Raw genomic sequence first — 17,107 nt, 5'->3', positions numbered from 1 at the left:
GGCAAAAGCGCGTTAACACTGCGCTGCCCAATATTTATCATTATTTATTTTTAAATTACAATCACTGTGCTTTATCTCCACATATGTATATCAACATCAATCTTCCCACCTGACCCCATCCTGCTCTACTTTACAGTCAGCATAAACAAGACTATTTATTTCGGGCTAGATAAAAACCTGAGCCTGTATTTTTATGTTGCTAAATGAGGCTAAAAAAGAAGGGAGCCAAATGGAAATATTCTGAAATAAGACTTATTTAAATAAAGTTAAACTTCTTAGAATAAGTTCATAAAACAGTTGGATTCTGACATTTTCATGTGGGCAAAGAAAAGAACTTAAATTTTGACTTTAAATTTTATTCAATAAGATGTTTTTTTTTCTTTTTTTTTCTTTCTTTCCTCGTATATTATATTTGTTGTTTTATTGTTTATTACGAATTATATTTCTGTAAATAAGATACCTAAATAACAGATTACGTCTCTTAATTAGGTCTAACGACGTAAAATAAGCGTATTTGTGCGCAACCTTCGCTAACAATGTGGTTCAAGACTGCAGTACAGTAAAACAGACACTAGATGGCAGCGGTGTCCGGTAGAAAGCGACATAACCCGTCGCTTCCTGATGACGTAAGCCTTCAGTAAGGAACTTGCAGTGAAACCGTCTTGTAAATTTAATACATTTCAATCTAGGCCCATAGATTAGTTTCATACGCATCCTGCGGTAATGGCATCAGGTAAAGTTATCTTTTTATTGCCATGACAACTTATTTTGTTCGTTGGTTAGTTGAGTTTCTTCACCGTGCTGTGGAGCTGCATTACGTGTTGTTGTTGTTTTATTTCTACAGAAGAAGAAGTCAATCTGCTGGTCATTGTTGTGGATGTAAATCCAATCTGGTGGGGGCAGCAAACTCAACGTGAGCCAGAGGTATTTGATATTTAGAGAAGTGTGTACCGGTATATTTATTGTAGTTTTTTTGTGTTTAATAACAACGACTGTCTCGTGTGTCCGGCCAGTTCACCCTGTCGAAGTGCATGGATGCAGTAATGGTGATGGGGAACGCTCACATGGCCATGACCAGAACAAATAACCTGGCCGTCATCGCCAGTCATTGTGAAGACAGGTAGCACAAAAGAACAGTTCCCATTGGTGTAAACGTTACACTGGAAAGTAACCGCAGGAGTATTCAAGTGTTTTTCAAGATGCACCAGTGTGTGTTTATTTGCAGATTTTCTGGCGTAGTTTATGGCTTGTGAAAATGACAACTGGGATTTTGTTCTTTATTCTTGATTCAATCAGTAACAAAAACACAAATATGCCTTATTTTTACAAAACTAGACTATACAATAAAATAGTGTTTACATCATTAGCATTGTTTACAGAAGAACATTAATTCTCCTCATGGAATGGCACAACCTTTGGATTTCATCCTGTGGAATGTTGGCTAATACTTAAATCCTAATCCCAGTGTTGCTGCTGTGCTTCAGTTGAGGTTAAATCATCATGCCTTGATTTATATATTTTTTTTTTAATGAGTGAACTCTGCTACTGCAGCATTTAAATATAGTAATCCTGATTCTTTGTCATTACAGTTGGTTGACAAAACTGTATCCACTCCACGCTATAATGTTAATATGCGTGCTTTTATTTTGTACTTTGTGTGCCACTACAGTCATAGAGCTAGCTTGATGATAGCTATCCGCTTCCGCTATCTGCTTAAATGCCTCTCCGTCCCGCTTCTTGATTTCAGCCACTTTCTTTATCCGAGGAAGAGCCGGAGCGGCGGGGACAGCGGCGGAGACGATGCACCCTCCAGCGGGGATGGAAAGTATGAACTACTGTCCGTTGCTAATAATCTCATTGCCGAAGAGATCAGGAGTGTTATGTCAAAAAGTAAGTGCACGTTTGGCGTTTGTGAATTGTGTTTTAAATTGAATTTCTTTATGTTTAATAAAGCTGTAGAGTGTTGGTGAGTTATTGGCATGAACTTAAGCGTCGTATTTGTTTGCAGCTGAAGTGACCGGTAGTTCAACCGATACTTTGTTGGCCGGATCCCTCGCCAAAGCTCTCTGCTGTATCCTTTAACGTTTATTTACGTCAAGTGGTGGAGTTCCGGCTATCCTCCTATCAGCTAAGAATAACTATAGTGACTCTTATCAGAATAAAGTCACTCTAATGAAGGACGGGAGACGTGGAGGGTCGAGCTCCAAATATGGAGAGCAAATCTCTCACCTTTATTTTTATCTCAAATCTGTAATGTAGCAAAAGTCTGAGTCTGTGAAGGGAAATATTATTGATCATTGAATTTTTTTTTTTAAGTGTCATTCACCCAGTGAATGGCACGGTGGCTGAGACAGGGTCATTGTGTTTTCCTCAATCTTTGAATATTAAGATATTCACAGGGTCTCCAAAGACGTGGAAGGTCAGTAAGTTTCTCCAATAACGTTTCTCTCCGGTGGGGGGGGGGGGGGGGGGGCTGGATGTGTATTAATGTTGCCTTTTTGTGTTTTAGTTGGACAGGAGATCAAATCAAGAATTCTGGTAAGCTCAACCCGACCTTTTGTACTTAATGCTTGCGTTTTGTTTTTGGTGACACGGCCTCTGTGATTTACCGACAGGTGATAAAAGCAGCAGAGGACTGTGCCCTCCAGTACATGAACTTCATGAATGTCATTTTTGCTGCCCAGAAGCAGGTACAAACTATTGATTTCCTGTGCTTTGACTTTATTATTTATTGTTATTTTTCTATTTGAAACAAACTGTATTTGTCAAACAGAATGTCCTGATAGACGCCTGCGTGTTGGACTCAGACTCTGGTCTCCTTCAGCAGGTATTCATCAGCCCAAGTGCTCATAATGCGTACTATGCTGTCCTAATGTGTATAACCAGTTATTGTCTGCGTTGAAGGCTTGTGACATCACTGGCGGGTTGTACCTGAAGGTCCCCCAGAGAGTCGCGCTGGCGCAGTACCTTCTGGTGAGACTCCAGAACAGATTTCTGCGTTTATTCCTTCTATGGAAAGGGTTTCTGATTTTTGCTGATGCGTTTTCTGGACAGTGGGTGTTCCTGCCGGACTCTGAGCAGCGTTCGGAGCTGGTGCTGCCGCCGCCTGCACACGTCGACTACAGAGCTGCGTGCTTCTGCCATCGTAACCTCATCGAGATCGGCTATGTTTGCTCAGTTTGTCTGTCAAGTAAGTCTAACAAAGAGGCAAAGGCATGACATTGTTCTTTAGAAAGGTTGCAGGATAGTCGCATGTGACGCCGTCTTGTCTTTTATTTTTAGTATTCTGCAACTTCAGCCCCATCTGTACGACCTGCGAGTGAGTATATAGATATATAAGAAATAGTCAAATATAACAAGTACTTCCACAGAACGCTGAAAGTATGCTATGTGATTTCATCATGTAAAATCCGTTTCTGTAGGACTGCCTTCAAAATCCCGCTGCCACAGATGGTCAAACCCAAAAAGAAGAAGCTAAAGCAATCTATTTGATATTTACCGATGTTTTAGAGATTGTAGTAAAGTTTGCTTTTTGATATTTCCTTCTTTTTTTTTACAAATTTGTATTGTAAAGATGTTTAAGTCTCAGCAACATCTTAGAAATGCTTTTGAACATGGAGGCTGCTCCATGTTCGCTAGTAAAGCAGCGTGGCCGCTGCTTTACTAAAAACAGTTTAAGAATCAAAATGTATATTCCAACCTGAACCACCATTTTTCTTCCCCCTTATTAAATGTGACAAATGTTTAAATGCAGGTAATTCTTGAACTTTCCAGGAAGGTAATTGTTGTTTTCAGCACAATATTTATTAATCACTCATATTGACTGAAACTGTCCGACTACAACTTGAAGCAGCTAATCAGGTTACTGCCTACTTTTTGTGAGGGAAATTACCTAACAAATTTATATAAAAGATATGTCAAAGCTGCCTGTCTTGTGGATATTTCTGTTTAGATTCATCTATCTTAATGGTAACTAATGAATAACTTGTCTATCGGTAGTTTACGTATTTGTTATAGCAGAGTAAAAGCTAATATTTAATTATATTTGAAGGTTCATAGTTTTCATATGTCTTGTAATAAAAAAAATAAAATCAATTTCAAAATCTGGCTTGATATTTGAACAGCTCCAGATTTTCATCACGATTAATCCTATTATTTAGTGGTACAATGACATTTGCTGAGTGAGTGCTGCTGAATGTGCAGAGCTTTACTCAGTGCGGTTGCAATTTTATTCACCCATCACACAGCAAACGTAGCCACGAGTACAGTCTGACGTTTATTTTCACAAAGTCAATTCTGATGTACGGCAGACGTAGTTGCAGTTCTGACTTAAGATATTGGAAAACAGATGGAAAAGTTTTTCCAGAGTCCGGTTGAAATCATCCAGGGCTATGGAAGCAGGAAGGGGTTCAGGTCATCAGCGATGGATCGGAACAATGTTGCATCTGGAAAGGAGAACAAGGGCCGACTGGTAACTGATACAACTGCAGTAACCGGTACTCATTTAAATCGCCATCTTTAGCTCTCACCCCAGCAGGCTTCTGCCTGACCATCGCTGTGGCGTCAGGCTCATCTGAGCTTTCTGTCCGTCTCTGATGACGGCGATACGTAACGGTTTCTGTAACACACAGTCCAGATATTACACCTTCAGAATACGGGGAAACAAATACATAGTAAAGTAACAGATTACTACCAAAATGTATGAAACATTTGCTTCTATTCAAAAGTTAAACCGAATGGAAAGCCAAATCTCTTGTTGCCGCAGAGATTTCTCAGAAATCGGAAATTTCAGTTGCAAACTGAACCACAACAAAAATTTAAGGCACCAAATGATAGACAATAAAGATCTGCTTTATATTACAGAGGCAATAAAAGCTGGTGGACAGTACATCAGAATCTCACCCCTTCGCTGTGTTGCACCACTGAGGCAATATTCTGGAGGTTCCGGAAGTTCTCTGCGTTCACTGAACCAAACTCAACAACTTCATCCCCAACTCTGAGCCCCTGTGAGAAGCAACGTCCACAATCACAGGGAGCAAAAACAAGTACTTTCTTCTAAATATTAAATGACAATAACAATGATGATTAATCATTACACAAAACTACGGTTCCTATTACTCACAGCTCCACAGGCAGGAGATCCTTGAGTCACCGCATCCACCCGAGCGAAGGGGGGCGGAAGGGTAACCCGCCGCTCCATTGCCTCCTCCTGGGCGCCACTTTCATCCCGTTCCCGTTTGGCTTTCTCTCGAGCATGCAGCTTGTGCAGCGCTTCTTCAATCTCCACCATGATGGCCTTGTGATCGTTCTGCAAGCCTGTAACGTAAGATTCAAGCAGGTTAAAAAGAAATCATGCCGTCTAATAAACAGCGTCTCGTTTTGCCATACCTGTGAGGCGGGGATGGACTATCTCTGCTCACTAACAGATTTGTGAACAATATTTGAGAGAATATTGGTATTTTGAGTATATGTATACAAAAACACGCGTGAAATAGGGATATACTAATACTCTAGTTTGACACATGACATCACTAAATATTTAAGAACGACAGTCTACTTAACAGAATGAGAGGTAAAGCGGGTTAAGGGTTCCTGTTTGTTGGGTTATTAGGAAGTTGTGGTGCTCTTCTTGAAACAACGACTCAAGTCAAAAGGACGTCCACGTGCACGCGGCCGCTTACATGAAATATTGTGTCTTGCCGCCCTTATCTGATATAAATTAACGTCCGCTCGGGGGAAGCCTTCTTCATCCACCAGCGGACCTTCAACTCCGACACCTTGCTGCGAAGCAGGGAAAGAATTCTGATCAGATCATGTTAAAATGACGTCAATCCGTCGCGGAAAGATCATCAGGCAAACTTACGTCCTCCAAGACATCGTAATAAGCTTTAATTTGTTCTTCAATTTCATCTTTCTTTTTGACAAGGTTCCCCACATCGTCGACTGTTATTTCGGAAACTCCACGATGGCTTTCCGCTGTCATCTTCATGGCTCACTAGTAGTAGATTGAATTTACATCCGGGTCACGTGCACAAGCAACAGGCCATCTTCTTCTGTGGTGTTGCGTTCGCTCCAGTCTACTGCCCTCAACCGGTCAATTATAAAAAGGATTCTGCACTGAAGTGCAGTTGTACTTTCGACACCAAACCATTCATAAATCCTAGAATATTTCGCGGAAAAAACCCCAAAGAAAAATATATACAACATTTTACAATAAAATAAATTGTTTTTACATTGCATGCCACGTTATTTTATTCTTTAAACACAACGATTTAAATGACTATAACCAGTACCGGTAGTAGGAAACAAGTGTTTCATTGGAAGTTTGTCATACATAAACGACATGTGTTCTGTTATTCAATAACTTATGAACAATTTACTTTAGAGAGATGTAAAAAAAAAGACAATACATTTTACACCGCCAGTAATAGCTTTTTCAGCACTTTCCACAACAAAACACTCTCCCAAAATGCCAACTCAGACATTTACACTAAGTTCTCATTAAGACGGCATAGCTGGCATTTTAAAACTTGACTCCTAATTGACAGAAAAGAACAATGAGAAAATACCTGTATCTGTTGTGTAAAATTCTGTCTGCCCAAATTTTTGCAAAAGGAAGACACGCTTTAATAATATTAGACACAAGAAATGATTTTTAACATAAACCTCTTTAACTTGAGAAAATCTTTATTCAGTAACAACAAATGTCTTCAACACCATTTTGCTGCAGGTACTTAATCGTCGTATGGACAGCGAAGGTGACATGTGGACAACAAACGCATAACCTGGAAAAATATGTTTTTGACTGAATATAGGCCCGACTTGTAGTGTCAACAACTGCCATGTTATTGTCCCCCGAAACATGCTTCTATTTTCACAGTGGTCTTTTATGTAGGCATATCGGTAGCCAATATCAGGAAGTGCACTTATAACTAGCATTTATAAAGTGTTATGAACATACTTCAAAATGTGAACCCTGAGTCCTTGAGCATTAATCAATCACATATGTAGGAATCAACTTATGTAAATCACCTTCATCCAAGAAAATGTTGCAAATCACTGACTAATAAAATAATTTTACATCTCCATTTGCTGCAATACTAAATGAAAAATAAGTTTCCTTAATGTTCAACCGTCTGACGAACCCTAACCCTAACCCTAACCTGTGCAAATGTGTCAATGCATTATAAACCTGTGTTTGCATCTCTGCCTAAGTAAGTTAGTGCTTACGTGAGCGCCAAGTGCCAAATGTGGTGTTTATTTAACACAGCTAACAGACTGTATCTTTTGGGCCTTCCTGCTGATCTGTGAGCACCAGCACTGATTGGTCACCGGCAGCTCCTTCCACTGGCACTTCAGGAGATGGGGGTGAAAAACCCTGTGCGGTTAACTCCTTCTGCACCAAAGCAAACTGGGTTGTTGCCTCATTTAATTGTGAATGAACTGCTTGGACCCATTCATGGAGCTCCGTGTTGAGGGCTCCCACCCCTTGGTCCACCTTCTCCTGTCTACCTTTTAGATCTTCTAACAGGAGTCGTGTGTCGCCGGCAACCTGTGGCCTCCCTTTTCCTCCAGAGGGAACATGTTGACCCAGCATGTAGCCCTCAAACTCCTCTGGGCTGAGGTTGAGTGCTGCTCCGTCGAGTTTTTCAATGAAGGCCACCGCACAAGACTAAAACAAAAGGGAAAGGCATTAAGCAAAATGAACAAACCCCGTGGTGTGAAACGGTTAAATAATAAATTTACCAAATTTGTGAAATAGTATCCGCTCTCTCCTGCCATAAGGCTGTGAGGGAGGCCAAAGCGAATCACATATTTAATGTTGGAGTGCAGACGAGGTGGGTTTGCCTTCAGCACCACATAAATCATGCCAGACAGGAAGTCATCGGCGTTAGCAGGCCCGGTGCTGGAGCCGGACAGCCCTTCGAAGACATGCTGACTGCATTTGGACACGCAGGCGAGTTTGTCCTGAGGCGCTCGCTTCGCATCCATCTCAATTATGGCTGTTTTTTTTTAAAGAGCAGGACAGAAGACAGATAATTAAGACCTTTTAATGATGCTAACAGGATAGTGGGAACATATTTGTCTCATCTCTTTAAATTAGTCGATTTATACTGAGGAAAAAATTATTTTAGACAAAGACTAACATGATCATCTCAAAAAACACTCATGTATGTTCAGGTGTTCGCCCAACCCATTAGATAAAAACATGTAAAAGAGCTCTGCATACATTTACACGAGGTAATAAGTCTTTATATTTAACTGAGTAACACTGATCTTTTCATCTAACAGTCCTCCAGAAGTATCACCTGTTATAGCAGGCAGAAAAGGGTCTCCTGTAACTTCGGCATTTTTGTCTGGAAAAGGTACGCCCAGCATCTGTGGAGTGATCCAGTTGAAGGAGCTGCGAAGTAGACCGACGTGTCAAACAATTTATACTCAGAAGTTGTGCTCAAAATACAGACGTGAAATACGGCTCACCGTATCCTCCTCTGGAGAGCCAGATCCTTCTGCTCATCATCGCTGCTGTCATGGCAAAAAACCCATTTATGCAACCGGGTCATTACTAGCTTCTCTACATGCTCCATTATGCAAGTCACCTGTACTTCAGGAAGACCTGCAATTGAAATAAATACATGGATTGAACAGATTTAACGTCCCCAGAACGAGCATCCAGGAAAGGTTTAATTAATTGTGTACCTACTGCTAAAACACTCAGCGAAAGACTGGTAGAAATCTTGAACGAAATCCGACTGCTTCTGTACCTCCAGATCCTGCAGAGATGACAAAGTAACCAGAACAGCTCTGATGCATGAAAGAAAAGCTCAAAGAATTACAAAGTTAATAATCTCCACAGGCACTTACATGATATGCTTCCATTGTGTTGAGGAACGCCGTACATTGAGACTGCAGGCGTTGGGAGGGAGCGCTCCGAAGAAGCTTCAGGAAGCCGGTGAAATCCCCAGGCTCAAGTCTCTGGTAGGCTTTTAATACGTTTGAGTAACTTTCAGAGGACTCTAGAGGGACAGAAGTGGATCGTCCCATTTTAACAATGACATTTGCTGCCGGATCAGTTACAGCTGGAGCCTAAACGGCTAAAAGGCAGCATAAACATTTCATAGACCCTTTGGTGACGTGACGGAACACCGATGGGTGCTACCTTGACGTTTCGGAGGCGATGGGCTGCCCCAGAAGAATTTCCTGACTGTGTTAATTCGTCGACCTTTCTCTGAGCTTTTCTTCTCCTCAAACTTGGAGAAGGTGAGAGGCGTTCTGTCATTGCTTGGGCTACAAGGGGGAAAAACAAACGTAAATTGAGAGGAGCCAGATGAGGTGGCTCGGGCATCTATTTAGGATGCCTCCCGGACTCGCCCCCCTTGTGAGGTGTTCAGGGCATGCCCCACCGGGAGGAGCCCACGGGGGGCGGGGGGGGGGATACCCAGGACACGCTGGAGAGACTCCATATACTCAACATTAAATTTATGCAACACCAGCACCACAGCGGACAAAATGTTAAGACCTAAATGCTCCTTTGGATCTGAATGATTGCTGCACGCAGCATATTTACCTCTCGTCTTGTGTTGAGCCTGCAGCTGAGCGCGGCCTCTCTTTCCAGCACTTCGAGCAGAAGCCTTGCCACGCAGGATTTCCATAATAACCACAGGCGTTTTTGCACAGCAGCTCCTCCTTAGAAACTCTGATTCCTCTTTGCTTATCTGGCCACATGGTAGAGTTCGCTCATATACTAGTCCCACCTGTTGGGCATCACATGAATATTTCAGCCACAAATTAACTCAAGAAAGCAAAGAAAGTTCTACTTGAGATTTCCTATCTCACAAATCCAAACGTTCACCATCGCCTGATTGTGCTCAAACAAACACGAAAAGCAAAACGATAAAGTGAGCCATAATTTCAAAGGTTAGGTTTGCCTCAGAACATGAAACCTTACTGATATAATCAATGCTGACAGGGACACACACTAGTTATTGATTGTGTAAAATGTCGTACCCCCCAGTTGTATAACCTTTGACATTGCTAGCTTAAGTATGTCCAGTTGTTTTGAGTTTTTTTCTGCTTCCTAAACAAATTAGCATATAATCACAGCTGGAACCCTAAGGGGACCCAAATGAACAATAACGGATGTATATAGACGACCCGTGAAGTAGTACATTTAAAAAAGATAAACACAAATTAAGCAGATGTTTGTCTGTCCGAACTGCTTCGTCATCGACTTTGAGCATTAACCCTTTACTAGCTCTTTCATGCCAACTGGTTTTCACTGTTAAATCATTTTGGGGGTAAAATCAAACTGAAATCATCAATAGTCTAATAGATGCTGAAACAAACTGCTAAATTTAGACTTTAGATAGGTGATGAAGATGATGAGAGCATGCTAACATCTGTTTAGCTAGCAGGATACAAGCTCCTCGGTGGCTGACTGTCAGCTGAGCGCACCGGTTGACACGAGCCAAAGGCTAAAGTGGCTAAAGTCGCTAAAGTGGCTAAAGATAACGAATGTTTTACTAACGCATTAATCAGATCTATAATCGAGGTAGTTCAAATTAACGCAACGATTATATCAGTTATTAAAGTGCCTCCTCACCTGTTGGGCGATGAAATCATAACTTCCTTATCGGAGTGCTTTTTTTTAGTCGAGTTTCGACATCGCCGAGATGCTGACGTAACGCTTCACAACAACGTTGCCATCCATCCATCAAATCCCGAAATCACGGAGGAGTTCCAGACTTCTGCTGAGGTCGATACTTTCATGTTTAATGTCTCTACCGGAAATGATCACAAGCCGATAAATCTACATTCAAATGATTGGAAAGCGGTCACGAGGATGTGAAAGCTCAGGGCGCCACGTTGCCCTCTAGTGGTCGGTGATCGAGTCTACAGTCAGCGTACACAAATATATACCGGAAGTGACCTTCATGTTGATGTTTCTGATTGGCTCGTACTCTTTGGTTGAGTTGGTTAGATTTAGGCGGAAGGGGCGCGATTGGTCAATTTATTTTGCAATCTTAAAGTAACCAATCACAGACAGAGACGGTCGGATAGCTCCAACATCCGGGGGAAACGCATCACCGTAACTAGGCAACACGATGCTTTGCAGGAGGAAACGTCGTATATAATTTTTTTTCTTCATACAGCTGCCTGCCAGCCAGTTTGACCAAATACGTAATGTAAAACAATTACAATTAACAAAATATGTATATTGATATCTGACGTTAGCGTCAAACTCTACTTAAACTTAAACCAAGTTAGCAGTTCACAAACAATCATCACCTTCTCAACCCAGCACACAGGGTGCGAGCTCTTTTATTCTTATTGCTCTGTTTTTAAAGAGCATTCATTCAAGGTGAGACGCGTGTGATTAGATACAATGTCCGGTGGCGAAGTTAAGGAGGAGGAGTGCAAGAGTTCACAGGTAAGAGAAGAAGAAGAGGCTGACCTAATCAAAACGACCGGGCGCTCGCAAGTCTACACTGCCACCACAGAAACACTTTTCTCTGAGAAGAGAGCCCACACTAGCAGACACTCGTTGGTAAGAATGCCATGTTTTATACTTAAACACAAGCGAGGACATCTATTCCCTCGTAACAATACTGCAAACATGCTCTCCATTTAGTCACTAGAATGGGTATTTGGGATGAATCCAGCTCTTCCTGCCTTCAGTCTGCAAGACCACAATCAGCTGGTGTTCCTTTATGCCGGCGCTCACGCTGGGGTCATATGCAACCACACCACAAACTCCCAGCACGTACTTCAGGTAAATATCCATTGCTACTGACAATATTTCAGTTCTTTGAGGAATATGTCATACACATTTTATGGGATAGCACTCTCCAGATTAAATCAATGATAGCAGGAGTCTGGAGAGTGATAGATATTTCTTTTGATAATAGTAACATTCAGGTTGCAATTTCAGTTGAAAAATAAATCTACTTTATGCTCCATCTTACGCAGGGTCACAACCAGCCCATTTCATGCATGTGTGTGAGCGAAGACCGGCGATGGATTGGAACAGCCGACAAAGGGGTGAAGAGTACAGCGATAATATGGGACTCCTACTCTGGGTAACTCTCCATTCTGTTGCCATTCATTTTGTTTTCTTTAAAAACGTATCCCTTTATGTAACCACATTATATGTTAATAATTCCAGCATCCCTGTCCATACATTGTTTGATTGCCACCCAGAGGGAGGTGTCACTGCATTGGCATTTTCAAGAGACACAAAATATCTTGCAACTCTTGGGGCTGAGGAGGTTCAAGTGAGTATGTCTCGGTAGGCTTGAACAGATAAAACAAAATGTTTTTAAATGCAAATACTCAAAAGAAGTGTCTCTCAATGACATAAGAGTGCAGAATTTTTCCAGACATTCAGAATCATTCGATTGTTTTACATTCCTAAGGATTAAGGAGCATTTTATGTTGGACATTTTAAATAAAGTATGTAACTTTTTATGAAATGGGAAATATCTCAGAACTAAATCTTTATTTAGACAATGATTAATTACTGGAATTGTCTTTTGGTGCAAAAATCTTCATTTATCTACAACATATTTAAAAAAAGACAATCTTTTCACAGGTTGTGTGTATTTGGGACTGGACAAATGAAACAGAAAAGCCTTTGTGGTTAACTGAACTAAGTCCGAAACAAGGTTTTCAAGTAAGTAATCTTTGTCTGCTTTCAACATTTAAATATCCTCTAACATTAAGTACATGGCATTCAGAAGATTAAATGTTCAACTTTCAGGCTTACATCATTTTTAATCCAAATGATAACACTCAGCTGCTCAGCAGCAGTGACAGCCACGTCTTATTTTACAATACGGTAAGTCCCGTTGTTACTTTTTATTGAAATCTGGGACACAAACTGTGACAAGTGTTTTAGTTGTAAATGATCAAATGGTCTTTTTTCCAGGCCCTTGGATACATGAGATATTGCACCCTGAAATATAGGAAGGTAAAAGATGCAGAAGATAATGTTGGATTGCCCGAAGCTTTATGACTATTGTCACAATAATCCAATCAGTAGTGATGCTTCTCCATTTACTCAGGCTTCTCCTGATGCTTCTCAAACACCCGGCATGGCTGGCGAGTCGTGCAACCGTTCCGTGTTTCACTGGAGAAAACCTCAGATCCTCACGGCGACTACAGTGGGTAGCGTTGTGGTGTGGGACGTGGTGACCCACTTGGATGCAAGGGAAATCCCCCAGAAGGAAAGAGTCAAGATTATTCCCCTTCAAAAAGAGCCAATCACATGCCTCACCACAACCGACAGGTGGACCGTGCGATAAGTATCTATTGGCATTATTTTAGAAAAGTAGATTGTATTGATTGGTCTCTAATCTGTCATTGATTTTGTGTCATTTGACATGGCAGCTATATTGTAACTGGTGACACCCGAGGCCATGTTACATTTTATGATGGCGACCTCAAGTTTCTCTGCAAGTACAGTGAATTCCACCTGGACGCGATTGTGTTCATTTCCTTTTCCAAAGAGTGCACAGAGGGATACTTGGGACGCGGCAGTCTGGAGGCAGAGCCCTCGATGATCAGGTCGAAGACAATTATCTATCTCTTAATTCAGAGCTGCTCTCTGAATTTTAGCCAATATGAACTGTTTGGCATCTTTTTTCTGCAGGAACTTTGTTGTGTCCACAGTCAGTTCCATAGTTCATGTGAGCACGCAGAAAGGCAGCTCTCAGATTCTACTCCATAATGATAGCCAGCCTGTGCACGCGGTGGCCTGCCATCCCAGACAGCCAGCTGTTGCCATGGGCAATCAAAGCGGTGTTCTAAAAGTGTGGGACTACAGCAACAAAGCGATCATCTGCAGCAGGGCCTTCGAGACAGAGAGGCAGATTCAGTGTGTTGCTTTTGACCCTCAAGGTGAATCGACACACGTGCTGCTGTCTTTGTTGCAGAATAAATCCGTGTTACAGAATGAAATTGATATTTACCTTAATGCATTCTTACATTTGCCTGTCAACAGGATTGTACCTGGCACTTGGTTTTGGCAGTGGGGCTGTTCAAATACTAAATCCCATAACTTTACAAAGTGATCCAGAGGAGTGTTTCCATTACACTAAAGATTGCATCCATCACATCGCTTTCTCCTCAGACTCCAAGTATCTCGCCACGGCGGTGAGCAAGCCCTGTTATTTGATTCAATAACATATGTTGCAACTCACTGGGTTATTTGTGATATAATGATGGCCTGCTACTAAAGTTGGGATTCTGGTTGGTAAATATACCCTACCTTTGAACATTAGGATGCCGGAAAAGCTGTGACAGTGTTCCGCTTGCAAACCAATAATGGGTCTTTGCCTCGATGGACATATATGGGCAGACACCACTCCCACTACAAGCCTATCAAAGACCTTCTTTTTGGGACACACTTGGACAGCACCAAACCCAGACTGCTCTCTTTGGGAATGGATTACCGATTGGTTAGTCCACTTTGTCAAAGTTGTAGGACAGTGGACTGGTCGAGAGATTTGTGATGCTGTTTTATATGTCAAATATTAAGCAGTTTTCTTTTTGTGTTTGTGTGGACTTGAATAATAGGTGGAGTACGACCTGGAAAACAGTGACATCGATAAGCTTCTCATTCTGTGCTCAGAGAGAATTGAGCAAAGCGCGGTGCCGATGTGCATGACCTGGTATCCTCCCATCACCGCAGAGCAATTTCTTCTTGTTACGTCAGACCAATACAAGATGAAGCTTTTCAACAGCACAACCAAGATGTGCAGGTTTGTAAATACTGTGACATTTTAATTAAACATGTACGTCACAAATTACATGTCACTGTGATTCCTGGAAAACAGTATACATGTGTTCTACAACAACAACAAAAACATACAGAAAGACTCTCCTTGGCCCAACATATGGCTCTCCCATCAAGAAAGTAGTGATCCTACCGAAGTCTAGTGAACCTGAGATGAACTCATATTACCTGGCATACATCACAGAGGATAAGGTCAGAGCTGAACTTGTTTTATTTGTGCTCTATTTGTTTTGTGGTATTTGATCAAATAGCCTGCTGCTGTGTTTGTTGCTAGCTGCTAACAAACTGTGTGCGAAGCTTTCCCCATAGAATAAAGCATTCATTTAGTTTCCCATTGCTTGATATCGGTAATCCATTCCCATTATTACATTTCTACAATGTTCAGCATGTCAAAATAAATTTACGAGCAGCTTTATTGTGATTCTACAATTGTGCAATGAAATTGCATAGTGTGGATAATAGAGCAGTTGTTGATTTCAAATATGTATGGAAGAAAATATAAATGTAATTGATCAAATGAGCTAAGACCTTACTCATCAATGGTATGTACTGAGTTAGTTGGTTAATTGTTACATTATAAGTAGGAACATATAAACAAACGTGAACATGAATTAATATGGTGTCTGTAACAACCAGGTGGGACTCCACATGTTGCCTCTGGATGGGAACCCCTACAAGTCCAGTGACTTGATCTGCCATCCAGAAGGAGTGTCTGTGTTTGCCTGCTCCTATGATGGCCGATTTGTTTTCACTGCAGGGGAATCTGACTGCACCGTGCTGTCGTGGGAGATAAACATAAAGTACGGCGTAGTAGAATTGACCTGACATTGAGAGAAAATGTATTACCGGTGCGTGCGACGGTGTTGTCTAATCTTTTCTCTTGCTGGGACATCAGCGCATTGGAGGCAGCAGCTACTTTGGGGGGAAACGACCTGCTTCCCTTTTACACTCTTTTAGAGGGAGGCAGAGATGGAAAGTTTTACAGAGTGAGTTAAATTTCTAATATTTAAGATGGCAGGTTCAGCTTTGAGACATGTTTTTTTTTTTGTTTTGGACAGTGGAAGCCTCCTTTGTTGCAAAATATAATATAATATAATATTCAACATACAAATAGTCTCTGCTTGTTATTACTGCGTGTTATTGAACAATGCTGCTCGTATTCACATAAACATTTTATATGTGCAAAGTCCCAGGACTGAGACACTAGTTTTCATTTGGAGTTACATCCTCTTCGTTGTGGGTTTCTGTTACTGCTCATATTTTAAATGTAGATTCTCACATATTTGAGCATTTCTGTTTTCAGGAGATGGAGGACCTTTTCTATTTCTGCCAAATCCGCCATCAAGGCCTTGATTCAATGGAGAAACGACAAGTGTCCACCAAAATCCCCCTGTCAGAGATTCCCTCTCTCGTGAGAGCTCTGGGATATTTCCCTACACAACAGGAGGTACAATGGCGTCCCAAGAAAGCTGCATTTAAAAAAAGAAAAATTCATGAACTTACAGATAAGTGTATTTATTATTATGTTTATCAGATAGAAAATATGCACAACGAGGTGAAGTTCAGCAAGTACGCTGAAACGGGAAAGTATGTGACTGACATCAACTTGGAGGAGTTTATCAAACTGCTTGTAAACCACCGGCCAGCCTTCGGCATCTCTCGTGAGGAGTTTGCTCATGTTTTTCACGTCCTTGCTGACTGCGACGGTACAGGACAGGAACAGCCGGTTCTCCAGAGACGGGAGCTGCTAGAACTTCTACAAGCTCGAGGTACGTCACAGGCTAGTTTCCCAACAATGATGATTTTAGATGCATTCCTGTTACATTACTGAGAACAAATATTTACTGTCTGCTTAGATTCTCTTGGTTCTATGTGCAATGCTTAAGTTTAATCTTCAGTGTGGTGCAAATTCCAACATTTGATGTCTATAACAGGAGAACACATGACAGAGGAAGAAGTGTCAGAGTGTTTCACAACACTTTTAGGTTTCGATAAAGTGGAGGAAGATGAAGGGGAATGTTCTCAGCAAGTTGGTATGTAAAGGAAAAATTGTCTAAACCATGACCAAGCTGAAAAATGCATTGATGTTTTTTATTTTTTCATGTCTACATGTCCAGAAGACAATTCTGACTGTACACCAAACTCCGTGATCCCAGATGAGATATCTTTGGAGACATTTGCTCATCACATTCTGGGCTTCCAGTCCTCCGCACAGCAGATCGGAGATGCTCACATCCAGAATAATGAAGACAACGATCTGTCTGCTACTTAAGTCGAGGATGTGTTTAAAATGATTATCAATACTAAAGC

General features: G+C 41.3%; 4 protein-coding genes across 4 annotated transcripts; 2 read left to right on the top strand and 2 right to left on the bottom strand.

Moving 5' to 3' along the window:
- Positions 1-1,016: 1,016 nt before the first annotated feature.
- On the top strand, positions 1,017-4,051 carry gtf2h3 (general transcription factor IIH, polypeptide 3). Its single transcript, XM_068738334.1, has 11 exons — positions 1,017-1,120; positions 1,748-1,890; positions 2,009-2,071; positions 2,390-2,419; positions 2,510-2,538; positions 2,616-2,690; positions 2,774-2,827; positions 2,905-2,973; positions 3,055-3,190; positions 3,283-3,319; positions 3,423-4,051. The coding sequence occupies exons 1-11, from the start codon at positions 1,032-1,034 to the stop codon at positions 3,490-3,492; spliced, it is 795 nt and encodes a 264-aa protein (XP_068594435.1). The 5' UTR covers positions 1,017-1,031; the 3' UTR covers positions 3,493-4,051.
- A 171-nt stretch (positions 4,052-4,222) lies between these two features.
- psmd9 (proteasome 26S subunit, non-ATPase 9) lies at positions 4,223-6,024 on the bottom strand. Its single transcript, XM_068738576.1, has 6 exons — positions 5,864-6,024; positions 5,682-5,781; positions 5,123-5,316; positions 4,903-5,004; positions 4,530-4,618; positions 4,223-4,445 (listed from the first exon to the last, which is right to left on the bottom strand). The coding sequence occupies exons 1-6, from the start codon at positions 5,987-5,989 to the stop codon at positions 4,418-4,420; spliced, it is 639 nt and encodes a 212-aa protein (XP_068594677.1). The 5' UTR covers positions 5,990-6,024; the 3' UTR covers positions 4,223-4,417.
- Positions 6,025-6,649: 625 nt separating this feature from the next.
- Positions 6,650-10,777, bottom strand: LOC137892905 (rab5 GDP/GTP exchange factor-like). The gene is made up of 9 exons (XM_068738319.1): positions 10,604-10,777; positions 9,569-9,755; positions 9,161-9,288; positions 8,866-9,017; positions 8,705-8,774; positions 8,482-8,617; positions 8,310-8,404; positions 7,747-8,003; positions 6,650-7,672 (listed from the first exon to the last, which is right to left on the bottom strand). The coding sequence occupies exons 2-9, from the start codon at positions 9,724-9,726 to the stop codon at positions 7,271-7,273; spliced, it is 1,398 nt and encodes a 465-aa protein (XP_068594420.1). The 5' UTR covers positions 9,727-9,755; positions 10,604-10,777; the 3' UTR covers positions 6,650-7,270.
- Positions 10,778-11,386: 609 nt separating this feature from the next.
- Positions 11,387-17,071, top strand: cfap251 (cilia and flagella associated protein 251). The gene is given in 19 exon segments (XM_068760809.1): positions 11,387-11,548; positions 11,633-11,773; positions 11,971-12,080; positions 12,167-12,275; positions 12,593-12,673; positions 12,761-12,838; positions 12,929-12,984; positions 13,040-13,288; positions 13,390-13,566; positions 13,652-13,899; positions 14,003-14,154; positions 14,283-14,459; positions 14,578-14,762; positions 14,875-14,989; positions 15,434-15,597; positions 15,693-15,783; positions 16,101-16,244; positions 16,332-16,566; positions 16,732-17,071. Coding segments are annotated over 19 exon segments (3,012 nt in total). The 3' UTR covers positions 17,070-17,071.
- Positions 17,072-17,107: the final 36 nt, after the last annotated feature.

Source organism: Brachionichthys hirsutus, chromosome 4, assembly GCF_040956055.1.
Source record: "Brachionichthys hirsutus isolate HB-005 chromosome 4, CSIRO-AGI_Bhir_v1, whole genome shotgun sequence".
Taxonomy (NCBI): domain Eukaryota; kingdom Metazoa; phylum Chordata; class Actinopteri; order Lophiiformes; family Brachionichthyidae; genus Brachionichthys; species Brachionichthys hirsutus.
This window is presented reverse-complemented; position numbering and strand designations above follow the sequence as displayed.

What these genes read in the sequence shown, in the direction of transcription:
- gtf2h3 (XM_068738334.1), top strand. Translation starts at nt 1,032, where the DNA reads ATGGATGCAGTAATGGTGATGGGGAACGCTCACATGGCCATGACCAGA. An exon ending in CCTCGCCAAAGCTCTCTGCT is followed by an intron (nt 2,072 to 2,389) that starts GTATCCTTTAAC and finishes TTGAATATTAAG; the next exon opens with ATATTCACAGGGTCTCCAAA. An exon ending in GGTCTCCAAAGACGTGGAAG is followed by an intron (nt 2,420 to 2,509) that starts GTCAGTAAGTTT and finishes TTTGTGTTTTAG; the next exon opens with TTGGACAGGAGATCAAATCA.
- psmd9 (XM_068738576.1), bottom strand. Translation starts at nt 5,989, where the DNA reads ATGAAGATGACAGCGGAAAGCCATCGTGGAGTTTCCGAAATAACAGTC. An exon ending in GGCAAGACACAATATTTCAT is followed by an intron (nt 5,317 to 5,681) that starts GTAAGCGGCCGC and finishes CTTACGTTACAG; the next exon opens with GCTTGCAGAACGATCACAAG. An exon ending in GATCTCCTGCCTGTGGAGCT is followed by an intron (nt 5,005 to 5,122) that starts GTGAGTAATAGG and finishes TGCTTCTCACAG; the next exon opens with GGGCTCAGAGTTGGGGATGA.
- LOC137892905 (XM_068738319.1), bottom strand. Translation starts at nt 9,726, where the DNA reads ATGTGGCCAGATAAGCAAAGAGGAATCAGAGTTTCTAAGGAGGAGCTG. An exon ending in ACACAATGGAAGCATATCAT is followed by an intron (nt 8,775 to 8,865) that starts GTAAGTGCCTGT and finishes TCATCTCTGCAG; the next exon opens with GATCTGGAGGTACAGAAGCA. An exon ending in TTTTCTGCCTGCTATAACAG is followed by an intron (nt 8,004 to 8,309) that starts GTGATACTTCTG and finishes AAAAAAAAACAG; the next exon opens with CCATAATTGAGATGGATGCG.